The sequence below is a fragment of the Neolamprologus brichardi genome, unplaced genomic scaffold (assembly GCF_056152115.1).
Source record: "Neolamprologus brichardi isolate AB-2024 unplaced genomic scaffold, ASM5615211v1 NODE_ptg000031l+_length_7269946_cov_1, whole genome shotgun sequence".
Lineage (NCBI taxonomy): Eukaryota > Metazoa > Chordata > Actinopteri > Cichliformes > Cichlidae > Neolamprologus > Neolamprologus brichardi.
The window spans coordinates 1,773,169-1,795,294 of NW_028270136.1; the positions used below are offsets into that span (position 1 = coordinate 1,773,169).

The 22,126-nt window shown below is 39.9% G+C and overlaps 2 protein-coding genes across 2 annotated transcripts in view; both read right to left on the bottom strand.

Moving 5' to 3' along the window:
• LOC102790740 (uncharacterized) overlaps nucleotides 1–13,761 on the bottom strand; it is a 32,191-nt gene extending 18,430 nt beyond the window's left edge. Inside the window, exons 1-20 of the mRNA XM_087837329.1 lie at nucleotides 13,239–13,761; nucleotides 12,759–13,052; nucleotides 12,512–12,667; nucleotides 11,338–11,395; nucleotides 8,730–8,805; nucleotides 8,198–8,270; nucleotides 7,270–7,305; nucleotides 6,867–7,181; nucleotides 5,637–5,945; nucleotides 4,981–5,268; nucleotides 4,570–4,863; nucleotides 4,147–4,440; nucleotides 3,501–3,794; nucleotides 3,081–3,374; nucleotides 2,653–2,946; nucleotides 2,222–2,515; nucleotides 1,576–1,869; nucleotides 1,156–1,449; nucleotides 728–1,021; nucleotides 297–590 (exon numbers count right to left, since the gene is read on the bottom strand). Coding sequence (XP_087693455.1) covers nucleotides 297–590; nucleotides 728–1,021; nucleotides 1,156–1,449; nucleotides 1,576–1,869; nucleotides 2,222–2,515; nucleotides 2,653–2,946; nucleotides 3,081–3,374; nucleotides 3,501–3,794; nucleotides 4,147–4,440; nucleotides 4,570–4,863; nucleotides 4,981–5,268; nucleotides 5,637–5,945; nucleotides 6,867–7,181; nucleotides 7,270–7,305; nucleotides 8,198–8,228 — 3,919 coding nt within the window. The 5' untranslated portion in view covers nucleotides 8,229–8,270; nucleotides 8,730–8,805; nucleotides 11,338–11,395; ... (1 more) ...; nucleotides 12,759–13,052; nucleotides 13,239–13,761. The remainder of the gene's footprint in view (nucleotides 1–296; nucleotides 591–727; nucleotides 1,022–1,155; nucleotides 1,450–1,575; nucleotides 1,870–2,221; nucleotides 2,516–2,652; nucleotides 2,947–3,080; nucleotides 3,375–3,500; nucleotides 3,795–4,146; nucleotides 4,441–4,569; nucleotides 4,864–4,980; nucleotides 5,269–5,636; nucleotides 5,946–6,866; nucleotides 7,182–7,269; nucleotides 7,306–8,197; nucleotides 8,271–8,729; nucleotides 8,806–11,337; nucleotides 11,396–12,511; nucleotides 12,668–12,758; nucleotides 13,053–13,238) is intronic.
• A 1,074-nt stretch (nucleotides 13,762–14,835) lies between these two features.
• The window catches only part of LOC148094673 (retinoic acid receptor alpha-A-like), a 30,529-nt gene continuing 23,238 nt past the window's right edge, over nucleotides 14,836–22,126 (bottom strand). Inside the window, exons 11-12 of the mRNA XM_087837398.1 lie at nucleotides 15,972–16,164; nucleotides 14,836–15,501 (exon numbers count right to left, since the gene is read on the bottom strand). Of these exons, the coding sequence (XP_087693524.1) occupies nucleotides 15,441–15,501; nucleotides 15,972–16,164 (254 nt within the window). The 3' untranslated portion in view covers nucleotides 14,836–15,440. The remainder of the gene's footprint in view (nucleotides 15,502–15,971; nucleotides 16,165–22,126) is intronic.

Below are 22,126 nucleotides of genomic sequence, written 5' to 3' on the forward strand. Positions count from 1 at the left end.
CATTGCCTTTGTGAACTACATGAATACACATTGAAACAATGATTGGAAAATATATTTTCCCTTTTCGACCGTCCAGCCAATGTTACTAAATGTAAATTTACCCTGTATTTAGCCAAATTCCATGCTATTGTTTTCTTTCAGAAAATCCAACTAATTGAAACCTTTCAAACCATTCTGACAAATGAGTGGAGCAAGTGCACTTATAGTCTTGTAGGCTGATAGAAGCTGACTTACAACTTCTTTAACATTTCATCAGCAGTCTGTCCAAATAGAAAATTTCACATTTCAGTTCTTACCAGTAGCAGAGATTCTAACAGAATCACTTTGTGGGGACATGAAGTCTCGGCTTGAAATCCTTGTCTGATACTGACACTGGTACGATCCCTCATTACTGAAGGTCACTTGAGGGATGTTGAAGGTAACAGAGTTTCTACTTGATGTTTGGCTTTTCCTGAATGAACCTGAGCTCTGCTGCAGAGTGAATGTTCCACCTAAATGCTGAGTTGAGATTGAACAGGTGATGCTAACAGTTTGGCCCCAGGTCACATTCCCCACAGGAATCATGGAGATGCTGGGCTTGGGGAGGATCACTGAAACACAAAACACAAAAACACAAAATCAAATATTTGACTCTCTGAGGTTTAGCTCTATATTTCAAATTGTTGTTGCTTTAATTAATCTATTTGAGATGATGAAAAGAAAAAGACAAACTAAAGTTCCTCCTTACCTGTAACAGAGAGTCTGATTGAATCACTTTGAGGGGAGCTGAAGTCTCTGCTTGAAACTCTTGTCTGATACTGACACTGGTACGATCCCTCATTACTGAAGGTCACTTGAGGGATATTAAAGGTAACAGAGTTTGTGCTCGATGTTTGTCTTTTCCTGAATGAACCTGAGCTCTGCTGCAGAGTGAATGTTCCACCTAAATGCTGAGTGGAGATTGAACAAGTGACACTAACATCTTGACCCCAGGTCAACTCTCCAGCTGGACTCTTAGAGATGCTGGGCTTTGGGAGGATCACTGAAGAATAAATAAATAACGTAGTGAGTGTTTCCTTTCAGGAAAGGTATGAGTTCACATCCCAACTTGGTTTCAACTGAACTTTTATTTAAAGTTAACAGAAAACAAAAAAAGGAAAGATCTTTGTTTCGTACCATTAACAGAAACTCTGACAGAATCACTCTGTGGGGATCTGAAGTCTCGACTTGAAACTCTTGTCTGATACTGACACTGGTACGATCCCTCATTACTGAAGGTCACTTGAGGGATGTTGAAGGTAACAGAGTTTCTACTTGATGTTTGGCTTTTCCTGAATGAGCCTGAGGTCTGCTGCAGAGTGAATGTTCCACCTAAATGCTGAGTTGAGATTGAACAAGTGATGCTAACATCTTGACCCCAGGTCAACACTCCAACTGGACTCTTGGAGATGCTGGGCTTTGGAAGGATTACTGAAAAATAAATAAATAACTTAGTGAGTGTTTCCTTTGAGGAAAGGTATGAGTTTATATTTGAGCTTGCTTTCAATTTAACGTTTATTTAAAGGTAACAAAAAAGGAAATATCCTTGTCTCTTACCAGTAACAGAAACTCTGACAGGGTCGCTCTGGGGTGAACTAAAATCTCGGCTTGAAATCCTTGTCTGATACTGACACTGGTATGATCCCTCATTACTGAAGGTCACTTGAGGGATGTTAAAGGTAACAGAGTTTGTGCTCGATGTTTGGCTTTTCCTGAATGAGCCTGAGCTCTGCTGCAGAGTGAATGTTCCACCTAAATGCTGAGTTGAGATTGAACAAGTGATGCTAACAGTTTGGCTCCAGGTCACATTCCCCACAGGAACCATGGAGATGCTGGGCTTGGGGAGGATCACTGAAAAATAACCGAATAGTGGTCTGTGAGAAAAGTGATATCTTCCTAGCTTCTTTCATTGCCTTTGTGAACTACATGAATACACATTGAAACAATGATTGGAAAATATATTTTCCCTTTTCGACCGTCCAGCCAATGTTACTAAATGTAAATTTACCCTGTATTTAGCCAAATTCCATGCTATTGTTTTCTTTCAGAAAATCCAACTAATTGAAACCTTTCAAATCATTCTGACAAATGAGTGGAGCAAGTGCACTTATAGTCTTGTAGGCTGATAGAAGCTGACTTACAACTTCTTTAACATTTCATCAGCAGTCTGTCCAAATAGAAAATTTCACATTTCAGTTCTTACCAGTAGCAGAGATTCTAACAGAATCACTTTGTGGGGACATGAAGTCTCGGCTTGAAATCCTTGTCTGATACTGACACTGGTACGATCCCTCATTACTGAAGGTCACTTGAGGGATGTTGAAGGTAACAGAGTTTCTACTTGATGTTTGGCTTTTCCTGAATGAACCTGAGCTCTGCTGCAGAGTGAATGTTCCACCTAAATGCTGAGTTGAGATTGAACAGGTGATGCTAACAGTTTGGCCCCAGGTCACATTCCCCACAGGAATCATGGAGATGCTGGGCTTGGGGAGGATCACTGAAACACAAAACACAAAAACACAAAATCAAATATTTGACTCTCTGAGGTTTAGCTCTATATTTCAAATTGTTGTTGCTTTAATTAATCTATTTGAGATGATGAAAAGAAAAAGACAAACTAAAGTTCCTCCTTACCTGTAACAGAGAGTCTGATTGAATCACTTTGAGGGGAGCTGAAGTCTCTGCTTGAAACTCTTGTCTGATACTGACACTGGTACGATCCCTCATTACTGAAGGTCACTTGAGGGATATTAAAGGTAACAGAGTTTGTGCTCGATGTTTGTCTTTTCCTGAATGAACCTGAGCTCTGCTGCAGAGTGAATGTTCCACCTAAATGCTGAGTGGAGATTGAACAAGTGACACTAACATCTTGACCCCAGGTCAACTCTCCAGCTGGACTCTTAGAGATGCTGGGCTTTGGGAGGATCACTGAAGAATAAATAAATAACGTAGTGAGTGTTTCCTTTCAGGAAAGGTATGAGTTCACATCCCAACTTGGTTTCAACTGAACTTTTATTTAAAGTTAACAGAAAACAAAAAAAGGAAAGATCTTTGTCTCGTACCATTAACAGAAACTCTGACAGAATCACTCTGTGGGGATCTGAAGTCTCGACTTGAAACTCTTGTCTGATACTGACACTGGTACGATCCCTCATTACTGAAGGTCACTTGAGGGATGTTGAAGGTAACAGAGTTTCTACTTGATGTTTGGCTTTTCCTGAATGAGCCTGAGGTCTGCTGCAGAGTGAATGTTCCACCTAAATGCTGAGTTGAGATTGAACAAGTGATGCTAACATCTTGACCCCAGGTCAACACTCCAACTGGACTCTTGGAGATGCTGGGCTTTGGAAGGATTACTGAAAAATAAATAAATAACTTAGTGAGTGTTTCCTTTGAGGAAAGGTATGAGTTTATATTTGAGCTTGCTTTCAATTTAACGTTTATTTAAAGGTAACAAAAAAGGAAATATCCTTGTCTCTTACCAGTAACAGAAACTCTGACAGGGTCGCTCTGGGGTGAACTAAAATCTCGGCTTGAAATCCTTGTCTGATACTGACACTGGTATGATCCCTCATTACTGAAGGTCACTTGAGGGATGTTAAAGGTAACAGAGTTTGTGCTCGATGTTTGGCTTTTCCTGAATGAGCCTGAGCTCTGCTGCAGAGTGAATGTTCCACCTAAATGCTGAGTTGAGATTGAACAAGTGATGCTAACAGTTTGGCTCCAGGTCACATTCCCCACAGGAACCATGGAGATGCTGGGCTTGGGGAGGATCACTGAAAAATAACCGAATAGTGGTCTGTGAGAAAAGTGATATCTTCCTAGCTTCTTTCATTGCCTTTGTGAACTACATGAATACACATTGAAACAATGATTGGAAAATATATTTTCCCTTTTCGACCGTCCAGCCAATGTTACTAAATGTAAATTTACCCTGTATTTAGCCAAATTCCATGCTATTGTTTTCTTTCAGAAAATCCAACTAATTGAAACCTTTCAAATCATTCTGACAAATGAGTGGAGCAAGTGCACTTATAGTCTTGTAGGCTGATAGAAGCTGACTTAAAACTTCTTTAACATTTCATCAGCAGTCTGTCCAAATAGAAAATTTCACATTTCAGTTCTTACCAGTAGCAGAGATTCTAACAGAATCACTTTGTGGGGACATGAAGTCTCGGCTTGAAATCCTTGTCTGATACTGACACTGGTACGATCCCTCATTACTGAAGGTCACTTGAGGGATGTTGAAGGTAACAGAGTTTCTACTTGATGTTTGGCTTTTCCTGAATGAACCTGAGCTCTGCTGCAGAGTGAATGTTCCACCTAAATGCTGAGTTGAGATTGAACAGGTGATGCTAACAGTTTGGCCCCAGGTCACATTCCCCACAGGAATCATGGAGATGCTGGGCTTGGGGAGGATCACTGAAACACAAAACACAAAATCAAATATTTGACTCTCTGAGGTTTAGCTCTATATTTCAAATTGTTGTTGCTTTAATTAATCTATTTGAGATGATGAAAAGAAAAAGACAAACTAAAGTTCCTCCTTACCTGTAACAGAGAGTCTGATTGAATCACTTTGAGGGGAGCTGAAGTCTCTGCTTGAAACTCTTGTCTGATACTGACACTGGTACGATCCCTCATTACTGAAGGTCACTTGAGGGATATTAAAGGTAACAGAGTTTGTGCTCGATGTTTGGCTTTTCCTGAATGAACCTGAGCTCTGCTGCAGAGTGAATGTTCCACCTAAATGCTGAGTTGAGATTGAACAAGTGATGCTAACGTCTTGACCCCAGGTGACTGCACCAATAATATTCTTGGTGATTCTGGGCTTTGGGAGGTTGACTGAAAAATAATATATGTGAAAAGTTCATATTTCCTTTAAACTAAAGAAGGAACTTGTCATTAGGGATTACATTAAATTATATTAAATTAAATTGTATAAATTATATTAAAAATTACCTGTCACTGAGAGTCTCACAGAATCACTTAGAGGAGTGTTGGAGTCTGGAATCAAATCCCTCTGAAACCGACACTGGTAGGATCCCTCATTGTCAAGATTAACATTAGAGATACTGAGGGTAGCAGAGTTTCTGCTTGATGTTATGCTCCTGCTGAATGAACCTGAGGTCTTTGTGAAGATAAATGCTCCACTTAACTGATCAGCTGTGATCGAACACGTGATGGCGACATTCTGACCCCAGGTAACTTGACCAGAAGGATTAATGGAGATCCTGGGTTTTGGTTTGTCTGTTGAAAAGCAAAACAACATAGAGTTGAATGTATAAAATCTTCATTTTCAGTTTTAAAATTAAAAGAGGCAAATAGTGAGCATGTAGTCACAATAAACAGAAAACTGCATTTTTTTTAAAATAATGTAAGAAATGACAGTTTTTGAACATTTAGAGAAAGTATGCAGACTCTCACGCACACCTTTGGCTTGGATTTTCTTCTAGAAAGATTGAATGATTACAACGTTTAATATCTGATATCTAATATCTTTAGTTCATGGTTAATTCAAGCAGTGATTAGTCGTTACTTCAGTATTTTGTGTGACATCTAAAGTGATGACCATCTATACCTTATAAAGTATTTATAAATGAATCTTTTTTTCTCACCTAAACAGGCAACGCCAGCATCCTCGCCATGTCCACAATTATGATTCCCAAAACCATTGTGCTGACATGCGGTTAGAAAGCTTTCAGTTCCTGAACAGGCCACATCGTCAAGCCAAATCTGTCCTGTACCTTGACCAAAGTGAGCTGATTCATAGGCATTTACTGCTGCCCCACAGCCCAGCTGTCTGCAGACCACTTTTGCATCATTTAAGTCCCAGCTGTCATCACACACTGTTCCCCAGGAGCCTCTGTGATAGATTTCGACTCTTCCAGAACACTGAGTTGATCCAACTAATCTTATCTGTCCAACTATGAAAAAATTAGAGAAGATTAACAGAGTTTCAATGTTTTACACACAAAACACATGGAAATTATCATCAAATCTATATGTACAGGAGAGGACTGCAGAATTTGCTCAACTAAAACAAACGCAAAATGAACAGGTGGTCCTTTGTTGCATATTAAGAGAGAAATTCCGAGTTAGCAGGTGTAACAGTCAGAGCCATGGAACAACACAATGACAGTATCACAAACTGAATATACAGTAAATTTTGTTACAACCTGTCTCAACTAAGAATAAAAACATTCAAACTCGAATGTAACATATGCAGGTAAAACATCCATCGATTTTCTTTCACTTCTGAGTTGCAGTGGGGCTCTATCCTATACAAGCTGTCATAGAAAAGGAGCCAGGCAGCAACCTCGACAGGTCACCAGTCTGTCGCGAGGCTAACACATCCAACCATTCACACATTTACACACATGGTCAATTTAGAATCACCAATTAATCTAACCACATGGATGTCTTAACCTTGGACTGGGGAAGCTAGAATACTTGGAAAGAACATGCAAACTCCACACAGAGAGGATCCAGACTAGGATCTTCAAGCTGTGAAGCAACAGCCTTAACCACTGCATGCATGGTTTCAGACATTCTACCAGTAAAAACAAAATCTTTGGGACTCAGCAATGAAAAAGAGTCTAGGTGAGTTGTTTACTTGTATCATTTGGAGATGAGCTCTGCTTTTTTGTCTATTTTGTTTTTAAGCCAAAAATAATTAGAATCATAATATCAGATTGTCAGAAAATGTGATTTGGATTTACCAAAACAGAAGAGTTAGGACATTTTGTAGCATCAATGACTAAAGTAGCTTCAAAGAAATGTCCAAAGATACATATTCATGTGTTATGCTTGAACCAACCACGAAATTTAAGAAAGAGTCGTCTCACCTGAACATGTGACACCAGCATCTTCACCATGTCCACAGTTATGTGTCCCAAATCCTCTGTGTTGACATGCGGTTAGAGAACTTTCAGTTCCTGAACAGGCCACATCATCAAGCCAGATTTGTCCTGTACCTTCACCAAAGTGAGCTGATTGATAGACACTCTCTGGTGCCCCACAGCCCAGCTGCCTGCAGACCACTTCAGCATCTTTTAAGTCCCAGTCATCATCACAGACTGTTCCCCAGGAGCCACTGTGATAGACTTCAACTCTTCCAGAGCACTGAGTGGACCCAGACCCAGCTAGTCTGAGCTGACTATCTGTCAGAGAGATATAACAAAGATTCAAAATCCAAATATTTCCCACAGAACAAAAACAGGAATTTGTTACATGGGAGAATGGACCAACCTGCAACAGGTGAAGATGTCACGAAGAGAAAAGAGACTAGAGGGAAGAATCAAAACTATGCATCAGTGTGTCCATGTAAAATTCTACATCATAAATGGTAAAACTGTTGTTCATTCAACTTGAGAAAACAAGAATTTCAGTGAAGAACTGAATTTTTCCAATTTCTCTGTAATTATTTTTCTCTATAAAGAATATGGCCGGTGCTACCCATGTGCTGAATATGAAATATTTTAAAAACATAAATTTCACATCTCAGCCTTCTCAACCCAACAGGAGTTAAATTGATTTCTGATGTATTTTTGCTTTTTCAGTGTTTCACGGTGAACAAAGAAAAATAAATACATCAGGCTACTTACAGCTTTGTTCTTAAATCAATGACTACATGCAAAACTTTCATATCTAAAGCTTGAAGATGATGTTGGCCATTTAAGGATTTTCAACAATGTAAACTGCTCCCGAATCGTCACTCTAACACTACCACAGCCATTTTGACATTGAATTATTTTTTGTTAATTTCTATATCTTAATTTCATAAATCATCATGTTTTATTCTGTGTTCAACGCTGTTACCCTTCATTGATAAAAGACATAACAGCAGTGGGATTTTCTTTTCAACCCGTGACTCTACATGTTTGTAGTTTACAAAACTTTATTTTATAGTTTTTTAATGTAGTATTTTATGTTTTGGTAATGATCCAAAAACTAAATTTGTTGGAATAAAGCACTAATAATTTGATCTTGAAAGGAGACACAAATTCCTTTGGGGCTGTGCAAAGAGGGGATCCAGTGCATAAATACACCAAACTACCCGCTGTGGTGACCTTTTGTGAATAAGCTGAAAGTAGCTGCAGCTTCTTTAGACATGACCAGTCACACAGACCTCTTTCACACACAAACACCCCCCCATCTCTCCCCCCTTTTAACTCACCTAAAACCAGTCTCTCTACATGACCGCACATCCTGGTCAATGAAGGTGTTCCAGCTCAGCAGTTAGACAGAAACTGTAAGATAGCACAGCAGTGAGGTTTGCTGCTTCTCCACCAGTAACAGCATCAGAGTGTTAATGTTTTAAAACACAACATTTTTCTGAAGCTTCATGTGCAGCGATGCACATCAGGAGAAATAGTACAGCTGCCATAATGTACAACTATTATACCAATATTAGAGTGAGACAGAGGGTCATATTGACTCACTCAAAGCATAATGTTATAATAATAATAATAATAATAATAATAATAATAATAATAATAATAATAATAATGGATTGCATTTATATAGCGCTTTTCGAGACCCTCAGAGCGCTTTACAATTCCACTATTCATTCACTCTCACATTCACACACTGGTGGAGGCAGCTACAGATGTAGCCACAGCTGCCCTGGGGCAGACTGTGGCTACATCTCTTATGAATGATCAGTCCAAAATGAACTTAAATTAGCTTAATGTAAAAAAGATACTTACCTGAATGGCCTATTTCATGAGGGTTTACAAATTCTTGCTAGCTTCAGAAGATGCTCCGTTTGAATGCTGGAGTGGCCTGGGGAGATTTGGTGAATTTAACAGATTACTCTGCATGTGATACAGTCGAATCATGTTGCCACATATGTTGAAGAGTTAAACACTTCAGCTGATATAAACATTTTCTTCTTTGATCTCAAAAATCAACACCAAATGGTGTTTGGGACATGATTTCTTCTGTTCTGTTCCTGAAAAGTTATGTCTAAGCACTAATCATATTACTTGGATAGCATTGTGTGTGTAATGGTAGTGCAGGCTTTACCTCTGTTATTCTACATGTTGGTCTTAGTTCTGGCCAGCTGGAACATTTTCCCCCCTCAAAAGTAACATTATGTAACATGTAATCCATTATTGTGTAAATAGACCGCACAATGATTGTAGCTAAACGTATAACTTCAGTTTCTGAGGTCAGCATCATTACCCATACCCTAATGATATTAATAATATTACTGTGTTAAATTGGGCATCAGCAGAAGGGTCATCAGTTTTTGTTTTGAGAACTTTGTATTCTCAAGAATGAAAGAACTGCTGAATTTTGAGGAGGCAAATTTGCAAAATAAGCTGTTTGTAGAGATCGACTTCTTCTTTCTTTGAAATAGAAAGTTTGTCATGTATACTGCCCCAGTCTGAACCCTGACCTGAGTTCAGAGCTCACAGGATATCCTAGGATTTATTGATTTTATTAAGCCTGTATCAGTGCTTAATAAAAGCACTGATACAGGCTTTAACACTGTATCAGTGCTTTTATTAATGTAATGCAGTCATGTTTGCACACTTTGCAACTCTCACTGACCAATCAAAGCAGTTTAGACAAAAAGTCATATTTTAACCAAAGGTTCCTGTCAAACTTTATAGGATAGGATACTGGAGGAAACCAACACATGGACTTGGAGAACATTCTCCCTGTTTCTCTTGAATGTGCTGTAATCACACAACTAATCACAAAAAATAACTTGGACTCATTGGTGTTTAATAATTATAGACTTATTTCTAATCTGTTATTCCTCATTAAAAATTTAAACCATTTTATTACAAGTAACTAAATGAATATCTTATATATCGCAGTCTTTACTTTTCCAGGGAGGTTTCAGATCCAATCACAGCACAGAAACAGCAGACTGAGTCCTGCTCAGTCTCAGTGCTGCCTTTGACACTATGGAGCAGGACATTTTAATTCAAAGGCTTCATGGCTCTGTTGGTTTAACAGGTGGGTTGATGGTCGGCTCTCATCATAGTGAAGACTTGAGGGGCTTTTGTGTGTCTAATAGCGGTTTAATATTTGCACAAATAAAAATTCAATCCTGTGTTCCTCAAGGCTCGATCCTTTGGGTCCATTACTCTTTAACATTTACATGCTCCCACTTGGTACTGTCAGAAAGAATCATAACATATCCTACTCTTCTTGTGCACATAATACTTATCAGTTTTCCTCTGATGATCTGACCTCTATTCAGAAACTAATGAGCTGCACTGATGGCATTAATCACTGAATGATTCACAACTTTTTAGAACTAAACAGATTGAAGACAGAAACATTTGCTGTTGGTGCAAAAAAGTCAGAGACAGAATATTTATCATTGCCTTTTCTAAAATGAAGTGGGTTCAGTGAAGAAGGGCAGAGATAGCTCAGTAGGTAGAGTGTTCGCCCCATGATCAAAAAGTTGGAGGTTCAAATCCATCGAACAGCTCTCCTAAGATACCTACACACTGCTCCCCGGGCGTTGAATTGTTAGCTGCCCACTGAGTTAGTGGGTTAAATGCAGAGGACTAAGCAATTTCCTACAGGATTAATAAAGTACACATTATTAACTTTAAACAGTTAGCTTGATATCAAAGCATAGACTATGCTTCCATATCAAGCAGGTTAGATCATTATATGCTCTATTTTCTGTACACTCCAAATCATCAGTAAGACGACTTCAGCACATTCAAAATGTACCAGTCAGAGTGCTTACGCAGAGATCTGACTATATTACCCCAGTATCAGGATCACTTCATTGGCTTCCAGTGCAATATAAAATGATTGTATTAGTTCCCAAAGCACTCTATGGTTTGACCTCCTACTACATCTTTGACTTGCCCAATTGTTCAAATCAGTCAGATCACTCAAGTCATCAGCTGCAGATCTTTCAAATGATCGTAGATTGAGACCCAAGTGTGCCTCAGTTTCTGTGGTCCTGTTATTTGGAACACCTCTCCTACTGATCTGGGCACATCTTGTGCACATCTTTAGTCATTTTGGCCAATTTTTAACATAACAAAAATAAACAGGCTTCCTCACATATGTTTACTGACACTGAAATGTCATTGTCCGTGTGTGTTTTTTGAAAGTTGTAATATCTGTTTGGACCTTTTTTAATATCATAAATATTCTAAAAGTAAAACCTAACAACTAAGAACTAAAATGAAAAAAGCGAGCTCACTCTAGTAACTGACACTAACCCAAAAATCTAATTAAGGACGTCTAAATGATGTTTTTAATGTAAGATTAAATGCTATAATAACCATGGTAGGCATTAACAGGGTTATTACTAGTATTATTATTGCTTACCACCAGTTTTACTCCCCAGATTAAGTTCCCTTGATGTGAGGTTTTCCTCTTCTTCTTTCTGCAGTGAAGTGAAATTTAAGTTGAAGATTCAGCTTTTTATTGCTGTGTTCAAGACCCATCCCACACTGAAAATGTGCAAGTGGTCAGAAGTGGACTTCCAGGGAGAGGTCATAGTTGAACAACGTACAAAAGGGCACTACATGTCTTGGATGAAGTGAGGTTAAAGCTGTACTAGTACCTCTCCGAGAAGAGATGAGGTTGAATGCACCAAATTTAACTCAGTTAAAGTTTTTGAGTTTTTAGTTTCCCATACTTGTGATCATACTTTGTATTTAAATGTCAAATAAATGTACTTCAACTTCAACAGGTCATCATATTCTAAGGAGCTTGGAAAGAAAAGTGTCTTGACTTCTTCAAGTTTCTTGAAGATGTTTCACATCTCATCCGAGAAGCTTCTTCAATTCGGTTCAGTTCAATGAACTGAAGAAAATTTTCATACTTCAACTTCTTTTGTTGCTGTGGTTAGAGTTGACCCTGTTTGCCCAAAGAGTAAACAAGGGGTACCCCACCTCTCACACTATGACAGCCGGGATAGATTCCAACCACCTACCCTGAACTGGATAAATGGAAGAAACTGGTTGGATAGATGGAAAAGGGTGATGCTCCATACAAACTAAGCTTACACAGCATACTGCTGAATGACTAAAAACTGGTCTCTTTACACCTATCAGTAATTACTGCAAATCAGTAAAATGGTAGTCCTTCCATAAATCCAAAACATACCTTATATGAATTTGGTTTATTCCCACTTAAAGATTTTCTTCTCCTACACCTCTGACCACCACCCAGTACTGATTTTGAAAGCCCTGTACTGGTATCAGCCTAAAGATATTTATAAAATCACTGTGAAAAGCAGAATTTACCAAAGACAAAAACATCTTCTTCATCAAAAACGCTTCTTTATTGAACATCCTGTATTTGAGACTTTCCAGTGTTGCCTCACCAGACAGTAAAGGGGACAACACTGAAATAGAGATGAATTGTACCTGACAGCAGGGAAGTTGTAGTGAGGCAGTAACACTGTGTAAACAGACGGTGACATCAAGAGGTGCACACAATAAAAAACAACTGAGCAGAAAGGAGCACTGATAGGCAAAAACATGTTTCTACTTACTGCAGTGCCCTCTAGAGGACAAATGATATTATTTTCTTTAGAACAGTCCCACAAAGTGATGCTGAGTCTGTGGAACATTTGCTTCCTGTTTGGCAGCTTTTTGTATAGCATATTTCCACGTGCTGCCATAGACTCCAGCTGCAGATAGGAAGAATTCTGCAGTAGCAAACATGGTGTTAGAAGCAGAACTAAAGTTTTATTTTATCATAAAGATGGTAAACTTTTTAAACACTAACTTTTTACTAACTTTTTAAACCATCTCCTGGGTCTGGGGGCAGATTCCCTCTCCTGGGGTGCTGGTGCTGGGTTATAAATTGTGTGTACTGCGTTCATTTCAGTGTGTTTCCATGTTGGGTGAGTGATGAGAAGGAGCCTGTGGCCGGAGCAGCAAGGTTGCAGGCTCCTTCTCATTAATATCCTCCTCATTAATATCCCTCAAGTGACAAAATCACTTGAGGGATATTAAAGGTAACAGAGTTTGTAGTCGATATTTGTTTTTCCCTGGATGAGCCTCAGGTCTGCTGCAGAGTCAATGTTCCACCTGTTGAGATTGAACAAGCGGTCATAAGCTGACCAGCTGACATCGTAGTACACCTTTGTATTGGTTTGGCTTGTAATAAGTCTGATTCATTAGCTTATGTAAGCCTGTTGGGGAAGGAAGAAAAGTACATAACAAGCTAAACAAGTTATTTAGGAGCTGCTAATGCTTCATGGTGAGTCGTCTTACTTGAACATGTGACACCAGCATCTTCACCATGTCCACAGTTATGTGTCCTAAATGCTCTGTGTCGACACTCGGTTAGAGAGCTTTCAGTTCCTGAACAGGCCACATTATTGACCCAGACCCAGCAGGTCTGATCTGACTATTTGTCAGAGAGATATAACAAAGATTCAAAATCCAAATATTTCCCACAGAACAAAAACAGGAATTTGCTACATGGGAGAATGGACCAACCTGCAACAGGTGAAGATGTCATGAAGAGAAAAGAGACTAGAGGGAAGAATCAAAACTATGCATCAGTGTGTTAACAGAGAATGTATTAAAGCACATGTTGTTTTCAGTGTAACGGTGTGTTCACACCGAACGCAATAGACACGAGCGAAAACGCCCCAAACGCCCCTAATTTGACCCGTGCACATTTGCACCTCGACGCGTGTCCAAGAAAAATCCATCGCGCCTCAAAATTGCATATTTTGACGTGCGTGAACCGGAAATGTGGGAGGGATGTGGGAGGAAGTTGTGCCAGACCGGTGTCGTGCCAAAGTAGGTATCCCCGAAAGAATTTGTTCCCCCTGTGCTGGGAGCACGCAGGAAGTACTGATGTTTTCATTTTGTGAAAAAGTGAAAAATTAGTATTGTTACATTACCATTCAGTTTGAGGGTTACAACAGAAAATTATATATTTATTGCTCAAGGGGTATCACATGGGATTATTTTAACAAACCATTAACATTTTGGCTGATAACTATTTTTATTCTCCTGTAACTATACTATATAACGAGCTAAATCCTCCAAAGTTTCAGGAGTAATGCGTCATAATAAAAAGTGTTTGTGAACCAAAAATCAGCAATGTGGGATACTGTTTGTCCGTGATTTACACAGAGGGAACAAATTGTGGCAGGATCAGCCTGATATTATTTGTATCCCACTATAACTTTGTTGTATAAAGAGCTAACATCTCAAAAATGTCAGGAGTAGTTAGTCATTATAAGAAGTGTTTGTAAACTAAAAATCAACAATGTCGGATGCTGTTTGTCCGTGATTTGGACAGTCCAGCGTGTGCTCCCAATGCAGGGGAAACAAATTCTGTCGGGGATACCTAGTTTGGCACAACACCGGTATCTTTGCTAGATGGCAGCTGTCGAGCTAGCGTTTGAAGAGAGAGTCTCCCTTCTCTATTTACTGTGGAGAGCAGAGCAGCGGCGTTAAGGCTGTCCTCGCCGTACCTGGGTCCATCAGGTCCTCCAGACGCGTGAGCAGTTTGGTGAGTTTCACCACTTGCTCCAGGAGCTGCGCCTGGACAGCGATATCGCCGTCTTTCCCTCGCCCAGTTTGAGGACCTGCTGTCCCGCGTTGGTCCAACCATCACCCGCCTAGATACCAACTACAGGCGCTCAATCCCACCTGCAGAGGTGGGATTGAGCGCTATCTATAAACTATCGTTTATAGACTGCTAACATGGATGTGCTATGCTATCAATGAATGCCGTCGGTGTTTACTGATAGCAAACTGTGGTATGGAGACGACTGTTTATAATATTTCTAGTGATACTCGAAAGGTCTCATCAAGTCACCAGCCTTTCTTAAAACTGAGAGTTAGATAAAATTGTGAACAGTTTGGTTCATCTTTAGTTATATGGTTCTATCTAGCATATTGTATCTTGATAAGCTGTCTTATCACAGGTTACTTTTTCAAAAATATTAACAATGATTTAAGCAAGGAAAGGGCTACATGTCAACATACAACTCTTTATTTCTATTAATGTCTTACTTCATTCCTACCTGATTGACATGTTTAGGAATTATGAGTGATTGGCTCACTGTAGGGGTAAAAGTTGCTACCAATCAAATTATGATATGTTAAAGTTAAAACAAAACACAACTGACTGTTTTATATTATATCTAATATATATTATGTAATTATCCTTATAATTACAAAATGTTTTATGAAAGGTTTATGTTTTGTATTTTAAATCTGACATCACAAAAGTATTTTGGAATTGGAATAATGTATTTTGTAACTGCAGTACACATAATACTAATTTTGAACAATTTTGTCCAGGTTTCTTGTCACCGGGGACTCCTTCAGGACCATCGCGTTCAGTTTCAGAGTCAGTGTGTCCACGGTGTGCCAGATCACCCCCCAGGTAGCGACGGCCATCTGGGACTGTCTAGTGGACGACTCCATGGCTGTGCCTTCACCTGGAGACTAGCGGTCCATCACAGAGGGATTCCAGGAGCGCTGAAACTTCCCTCTCTGCTGTGGAGCTCTGGATGGGAAGCACGTCCAGACAAAGGCACCCCATATATCATATAGGAGACACACACATTGATATACAATAAATATTTATTCCCAAATTTATACACCTGCTTGATTTTGTTTAAACAATTATTGCACACTTTCTGTAAATCCAGTAAACTTCTTTTTACTTCTCAAGTATCACTGTGTGTGTCTCCTATATGATATATTTAACTGACATTTTTTATTGTAACAACCAATGATTTATAAAGGAAAATAGTGGCTATTAACAAGGTTGCCCAAACTTTTGCATCCCACTGTATCAGTATATTTTGTTATTAGTATAATATGAAATAAATTCTACATGTGTCAAGTCGTGTGCCAACATTTGCTGTGTAGTAGAACTGAGACATTAGTCATTATAAAAATTTATTTGAAATAATATTAAAATTCTCAAACAGAAAAACATTAAACATAAATATATAAAATATAAGTATTTACAGAGAGACAGGAATAAAAAGGACCCAGCTGCTCTCCAGAGCAGGAACAAGGCTGAGGAGGAAATGCTCCATTGGAGACTGGTGTGGCCTCTTCAGGGACACCAGGATGGCCAGCTCCACCGCCGATGGACCGTCCTGGGACCCGTCCTGGGACCCGTCCCTCATCTGCCTTGGAGCTGTCCTCCTCTGTGGGCCTGTAAAACAGCACAAAACACAAAGAAATGAGAAGGCTGCTACTAGATTTTAATTTCAACATCGAAAAAACAAACAAAAACAGAATCTAATCAGATTGGTTGTAGATATTTAGTAAAGGTGATCACAAGGGAATCCCACAGAGTAAAAAGCTATCAGTGCTTGCTGTACATCTGATGCTACAATTACATACCTGGAGGAGACAGGTAAGCGGAAGTGACGGACAAGCTAAGCGACTCATGTTGTAACTGACGTCAGACGCCGGAGATTTTGGCGGAAAGTTAAAGCAAATGGTAGTTTAGATTTGAACAAATTCCTTTAAGCTTCAGTATTACCAAATACACTTATCAATTGTCTTATAACTAACAATATTTGTCTAAATAATCTCCAACACCCTGGAGAACAACGGGGAGAGTTTAGAGGCTCTCCAAGATTATATTGATCAGTGCTTTCAGGATCTCGTGATGAAGAAGGCCCAGTGTGCAGCTTGCCCGGCCAAATCTGAGACGCTGTCGTCGAAAAGATGTCGCCAGGCAGATTCCCCCGGCACAACATCGGCAGATATCGCAAAGATATTACCGACATACTGGAGTCAATCGACAAGCGATTGTCCAGTTACGACGCAAGGCTGTCCTTGGTGGAGATTCTTCACTGGGAATTTAAAGGCTTGCGAGAATCCCTGGAGTTCAGCCAGCAGCAGGTGGAAACGCTCGCTGCTGAAAATGCCACGCTAAGGGAGTTGGTGAAATGTCTCACAGAAAATGTTACCCAGCTCAATAGAGAAAATAAAAAAATAAAAGAAACAGTTATTGATCTACAAGCTCGTAGCATGCGTGATAATCTGGTATTTTCTGGTATTCCAGAAGCCGCTGGAGAGGACGCGGAGACCACGGTAAAAAGCTTAATCAAAACCCACCTGAAGCTGCCGGAGGACACGGTGAAGAACATCGTCTTCGATAGAGTGCATCGCCTCGGCCCCATTCGGGCTACGGCTGGGAGACCACGTCCTATCGTGGCCAAATTCAGCCACTTCAAACAAAAGGAACATGTGAAAAGTCGCGGCAGGGAATTAAAAGGAAGGGACTTCAGTGTGAACGACCAGTTCCCCAAAGAGATCCTGGAACGACTCAGGGTCCTCTTCCCAATCCAAAGCGGCTTCATCCAGAAGGGCTCCCGCGCTGTCATCGCTGTGGACCGGCTGTACGTGGACGGACAGCTCCACCGCGACCCCGACATCACTCCATGGCTGTATTAACTTCACACCAGATAGGAATCCGCTACACCCTTTCCCCATCCACTCACACTAACTTGCATCAACATCTGTTTAACTTACTAGTATCAAATCGCATCTTAAGTGTGATATCATAGCAGATTTAATACTGTCACTCTCCGTCAGTGGTTTGATTGGAATGTTTCCGGGAGTTTTTTTTGTTTGTTTTTTTTCTTCTCGTTTTTTCTTCTCTCTTTTCCCCCTCTTGTTTTTATGCTGCTCACCCTTGTCCTTGGTTTCTTTCTTTACTTTTGTTCACTACTTCGATCACCTGCTTCCACACTCATCCACAAACAACATCCTTTATTTCGACACATAGGCACAGCACGATCACGCACAATCATGCGCTCAACGGCAGCACATTTACATCAGTCAGACAGCGCACACAGACCTACAGGATACACACACTTAAGCCAAGCGTACTCATATTGGTAATTATGCAAACACATAGTCAGACTCAGGGAGCATCTCGCCTCACATTTTTTCTCTCTCTCTCCCTCTCTTTATTTATGAACAAGTGATGTATTCTCTCCACCTGTCTAAGCGACACACACAGAGTACACCCCTAGTTATGCACAGACATCTATGGGTGCACTAAGATTCGTTACATGGAATGTAAATGGAGCTGGCTCCAGAGAAAAGAGGTTAAAGATATTTAACCAACTCAAAAAACTACAGGCAGATGTTGTCCTTTTACAAGAGACCCACAGACCTCTTAGAGGTTCGAATGAACTTAAAACACCTGAATTTCCTAATGTGTTCTCAGCTTGTTATAATTCTAGACAAAGGGCAGTAGCAATTCTAATCCATAAAAAAATTAATTTCACAGTACTCGATACAGTTATAGATCCAGAGGGCAGATTCTTAATCATTAAACTATCTATACTTGATCAAAAGCTAGGTATTGTAAGTGTATATGGTCCAAATGTTGATGATCCCTCATTTTTTAACGTTTTTTTCAGTGCACTCTCTGAACACTTAGATGGCACACTTGTTCTTGGAGGCGACCTCAACCTTGGACTAAATGAAGAAATGGTTAGGCTCAATACAGCAGAAACTCAGCATAATTGGCAATCCACAAATATAATCAAACAGTATATGAGCGACTTTGGTCTTTGTGATGCATGGCGCTCCCTTCACCCCACCAGTAAGGAATATGCTTTTTTCTCACATGTCCATCACTCCTACTCTGGTCTGGATTATTTTTTGGTCAGCAGCTCACTGCTGAGTGACATTTCAGACACTGAGATTCACCCTATAGCTGTCAGCGATCATTCTCCTGTATCTTTAACACTAATGCACAAGAATAATACCACGCCAAGTAAAAACTGGAGATTTAATACATCACTGCTTAAAGATGAAGACTTTATTAAATATTTTAAAAAAGAGTGGACTTCATATTTAGACACTCCTGGAACATCAGCTTCTGTTTTATGGGAAGCAGGGAAAGCTGTGATGAGAGGTAAAATAATTTCTTTCTCATCACATAAAAAGAAAAAAGAAAACAAAAATATTCAGGAATTAGAAAAAACCATCAAATCACTAGAAGAACCATATGCGTCCCACCAAGATCAAGAAACCTTGAACAAAATATGCAAAACAAAACTAGAATTAAATGAGATAATTGATAAAAACTGTAGGATGTTAAGATAATTAACTGGTCAAAATCTACAGTCCTTCCGATTAATTGCTCCTTCCATAATTTTTTTCAAATTTTTTTTTTTTTGACAGAGTCTTCATTAATCCCATGCAAACGTGCACCTATCTGGAACAACCCTGAAATATTACAAAACAATAATATGATAAACTTTTCAGATTGGAGTGGTAAAGGAATCAAATATCAGGTTTTGGTTAACCCATCACTGGTTCCTGTCGGTGGCGCTGTCACTTGGTGTTCGCTCGCTCTGTGGTATAGTATCACTTCCTGTTCCTGCTCAAACACAGTGGTGTTTCTGAGTAGCTTATTTGCTTAGCAGTTTAATTAACAACTTCTAAATACATTCTTTTTTTTTCACAGTATAATCTTCACGTGCTTCATCCGAAGCACACTTTCTGTGTACTCACTACCTAATTTATAGCCAAAGTATTCACTCACTGTCACTCACTGTCTCTGTACTGTTTCGCTAGCTTAGCTCGTAGCCGACCCGTTAGCACCATGGCTACTTCACCTGTCCCTTCTGCACTTTCTTGCTCATTGTGTCAGATGTTTAGTTACTCCTCGGCCTCCTTTAGCGGTAATGATATCTGTAACAAATGTAGCATATTTGCAGCTCTGGAGGCCAGGATTACTGATCTGGAGACTCGGCTTCGCACCTTGCACTCACCCTTAGCTAGCCAGGCCCCTGTAGCTGGTGCAGCCGAATATAGCGTAGGCCCCGCTAGCTGTTCCCCGGCAGACCCCAAGCAGCTGGGGAAAGGCTGGGTAACGGTGAGGAGGAAGCGTAGTCCTAAACAGAAGCCCCAGGTACACCACCAACCCGTTCATGTGTCTAACCGTTTTTCCCCACTCGGTGACACACCCGCTGGGGGTCAAACTCTGGTAATTGGTGATTCTGTTCTCAGACATGTGAAGCTAGAGACACCGGCAACCATAGTCAATTGTCTTCCAGGGGCCAGAGCAGGCGACATTGAAGGAAATTTAAAACTGCTGGCTAAGGGTAAACGTAAATTCAATAAAATCATAATTCACGTCGGCAGTAATGACACCCGGTTACGCCAATCGGAGGTCACTAAAATCAATATTGAATCGGTGTGTAACTTTGCCAAAACAATGTCGGACTCTGTAGTTTTCTCTGGTCCCCTCCCCAATCAGACCAGGAGTGACATGTTTAGCCGCATGTTCTCCTTAAATTGCTGGCTGTCTGAGTGGTGTCCCAGAAACGATGTGGGCTTCATAGATAATTGGCAAACCTTCTGGAGGAAACCTGGTCTTGTTAGGAGAGATGGCATCCATCCCACTTTGGATGGAGCAGCTCTCATTTCTAGAAATATGGACAAATTTATTAAACCCCTCAAAACATGACTATCCAGAGTTGGGACCAGGAAGCAGAGTTGCAGTCTTACACGCCTCTCTGCAGCTTCTCTCCTCCTGCTACCCCCCCAAAAACCCATCTCCATAGAGACTGTGTCTGCTTCCAAAAAGACAAAAAACAAACTAAAAACCAGCAACAAACAACTTAAACATTTACAAAGAAAGAACAATACAGTATCCACATCTGAACCAAAGAGTAAAACAGTGAAATGTGGATTATTAAATATTAGGTCTCTCTCTTCCAAGTCTCTGTTAGTACATGACTTAATAAATGATCAACAAATTGATTTACTCTGCCTTACAGAAACCTGGTTGCAGCAGGATGATTATGTTAGCTTAAATGAATCAACACCCCCGAGTCATTCTAACTACCAGAAATCTCGAAGCACAGGTCGAGGGGGCGGTGTGGCAGCAATTTTTCACACCAGTCTATTAATTAATGAAAGACCAAGACAGACTTTTAATTCATTTGAAAGCCTGATGCTTAACATTATCCACCCCAGCTGTGAAACTCAGAAACCAGTCTTACTTGTTATCATCTATCGTCCACCTGGGCCTTACACAGAGTTTCTGTCTGATTTCTCAGACTTTATATCTGATTTAGTTCTGAGCTCAGATAAAATAATTATTGTGGGTGATTTTAACATCCATGTAGATGCTAAAAATGACAGCCTCAACATGGCATTTAATCTGTTGTTAGACTCAATTGGTTTCTCTCAAAATGTAAAAGAACCCACCCACCACTTTAATCACACTCTAGATCTGGTTTTAACATATGGCATAGAAACTGAACATTTAACAGTGTTTCCTGAAAACCCTCTCCTGTCTGATCATTTCTTGATAAAATTTACATTTACAATAATTGATTACGCAGCAGTGGAGAGTGGACTTTATCAAAGTAGATGTCTTTCTGAAAGCGCTGTAACTAAGTTTAAGAATATAATCCAGCCACTGTTATCATCGTCAATGCCCTGTACCAACACAGAGCAGAGCAGCTATCTGAACGCTACCCCAACAGAGGTCGATTATCTTGTTAATAATTTCACCTCCTCACTACGTACGACTCTGGATACTGTAGCTCCAGTGAAAACTAAGGTCTCTAATCAGAAGTACATGACCCCGTGGTATAATTCTCAAACACGTACCCTCAAGCAGACGACTCGTAATCTGGAGAGGAAATGGCGTGTCACAAATTTAGAGGATCATCATTTAGCCTGGAGAAATAGTTTGTTGCTTTATAAGAAAGCCCTCCGCAAAGCCAGAACAGCTTACTATTCGTCACTGATTGAAGAAAATAAGAACAACCCCAGGTTTCTCTTCAGCACTGTAGCCAGGCTGACAAAAAGCCAGAGCTCTTTTGAGCCAACCATCCCTTTAACGTTAACTAGTGATGACTTCATGAACTTCTTCACAAATAAAATTTTTATCATTAGAGAAAAAATTACCAATAATCATCCCACAGATGTAATATTATCTACAGCTACTTGTAGTTCCATTGATGTTAAGTTAGACTCTTTTTTTCCAATCGATCTTTCTGAGTTAACGTCAATAATTACTTCCTCCAAACCATCAACGTGTCTTTTAGACCCCATTCCTACAAAACTGCTCAAAGAAGTTCTGCCATTGATTAATTCTTCGATCTTATATATGATCAACCTATCTC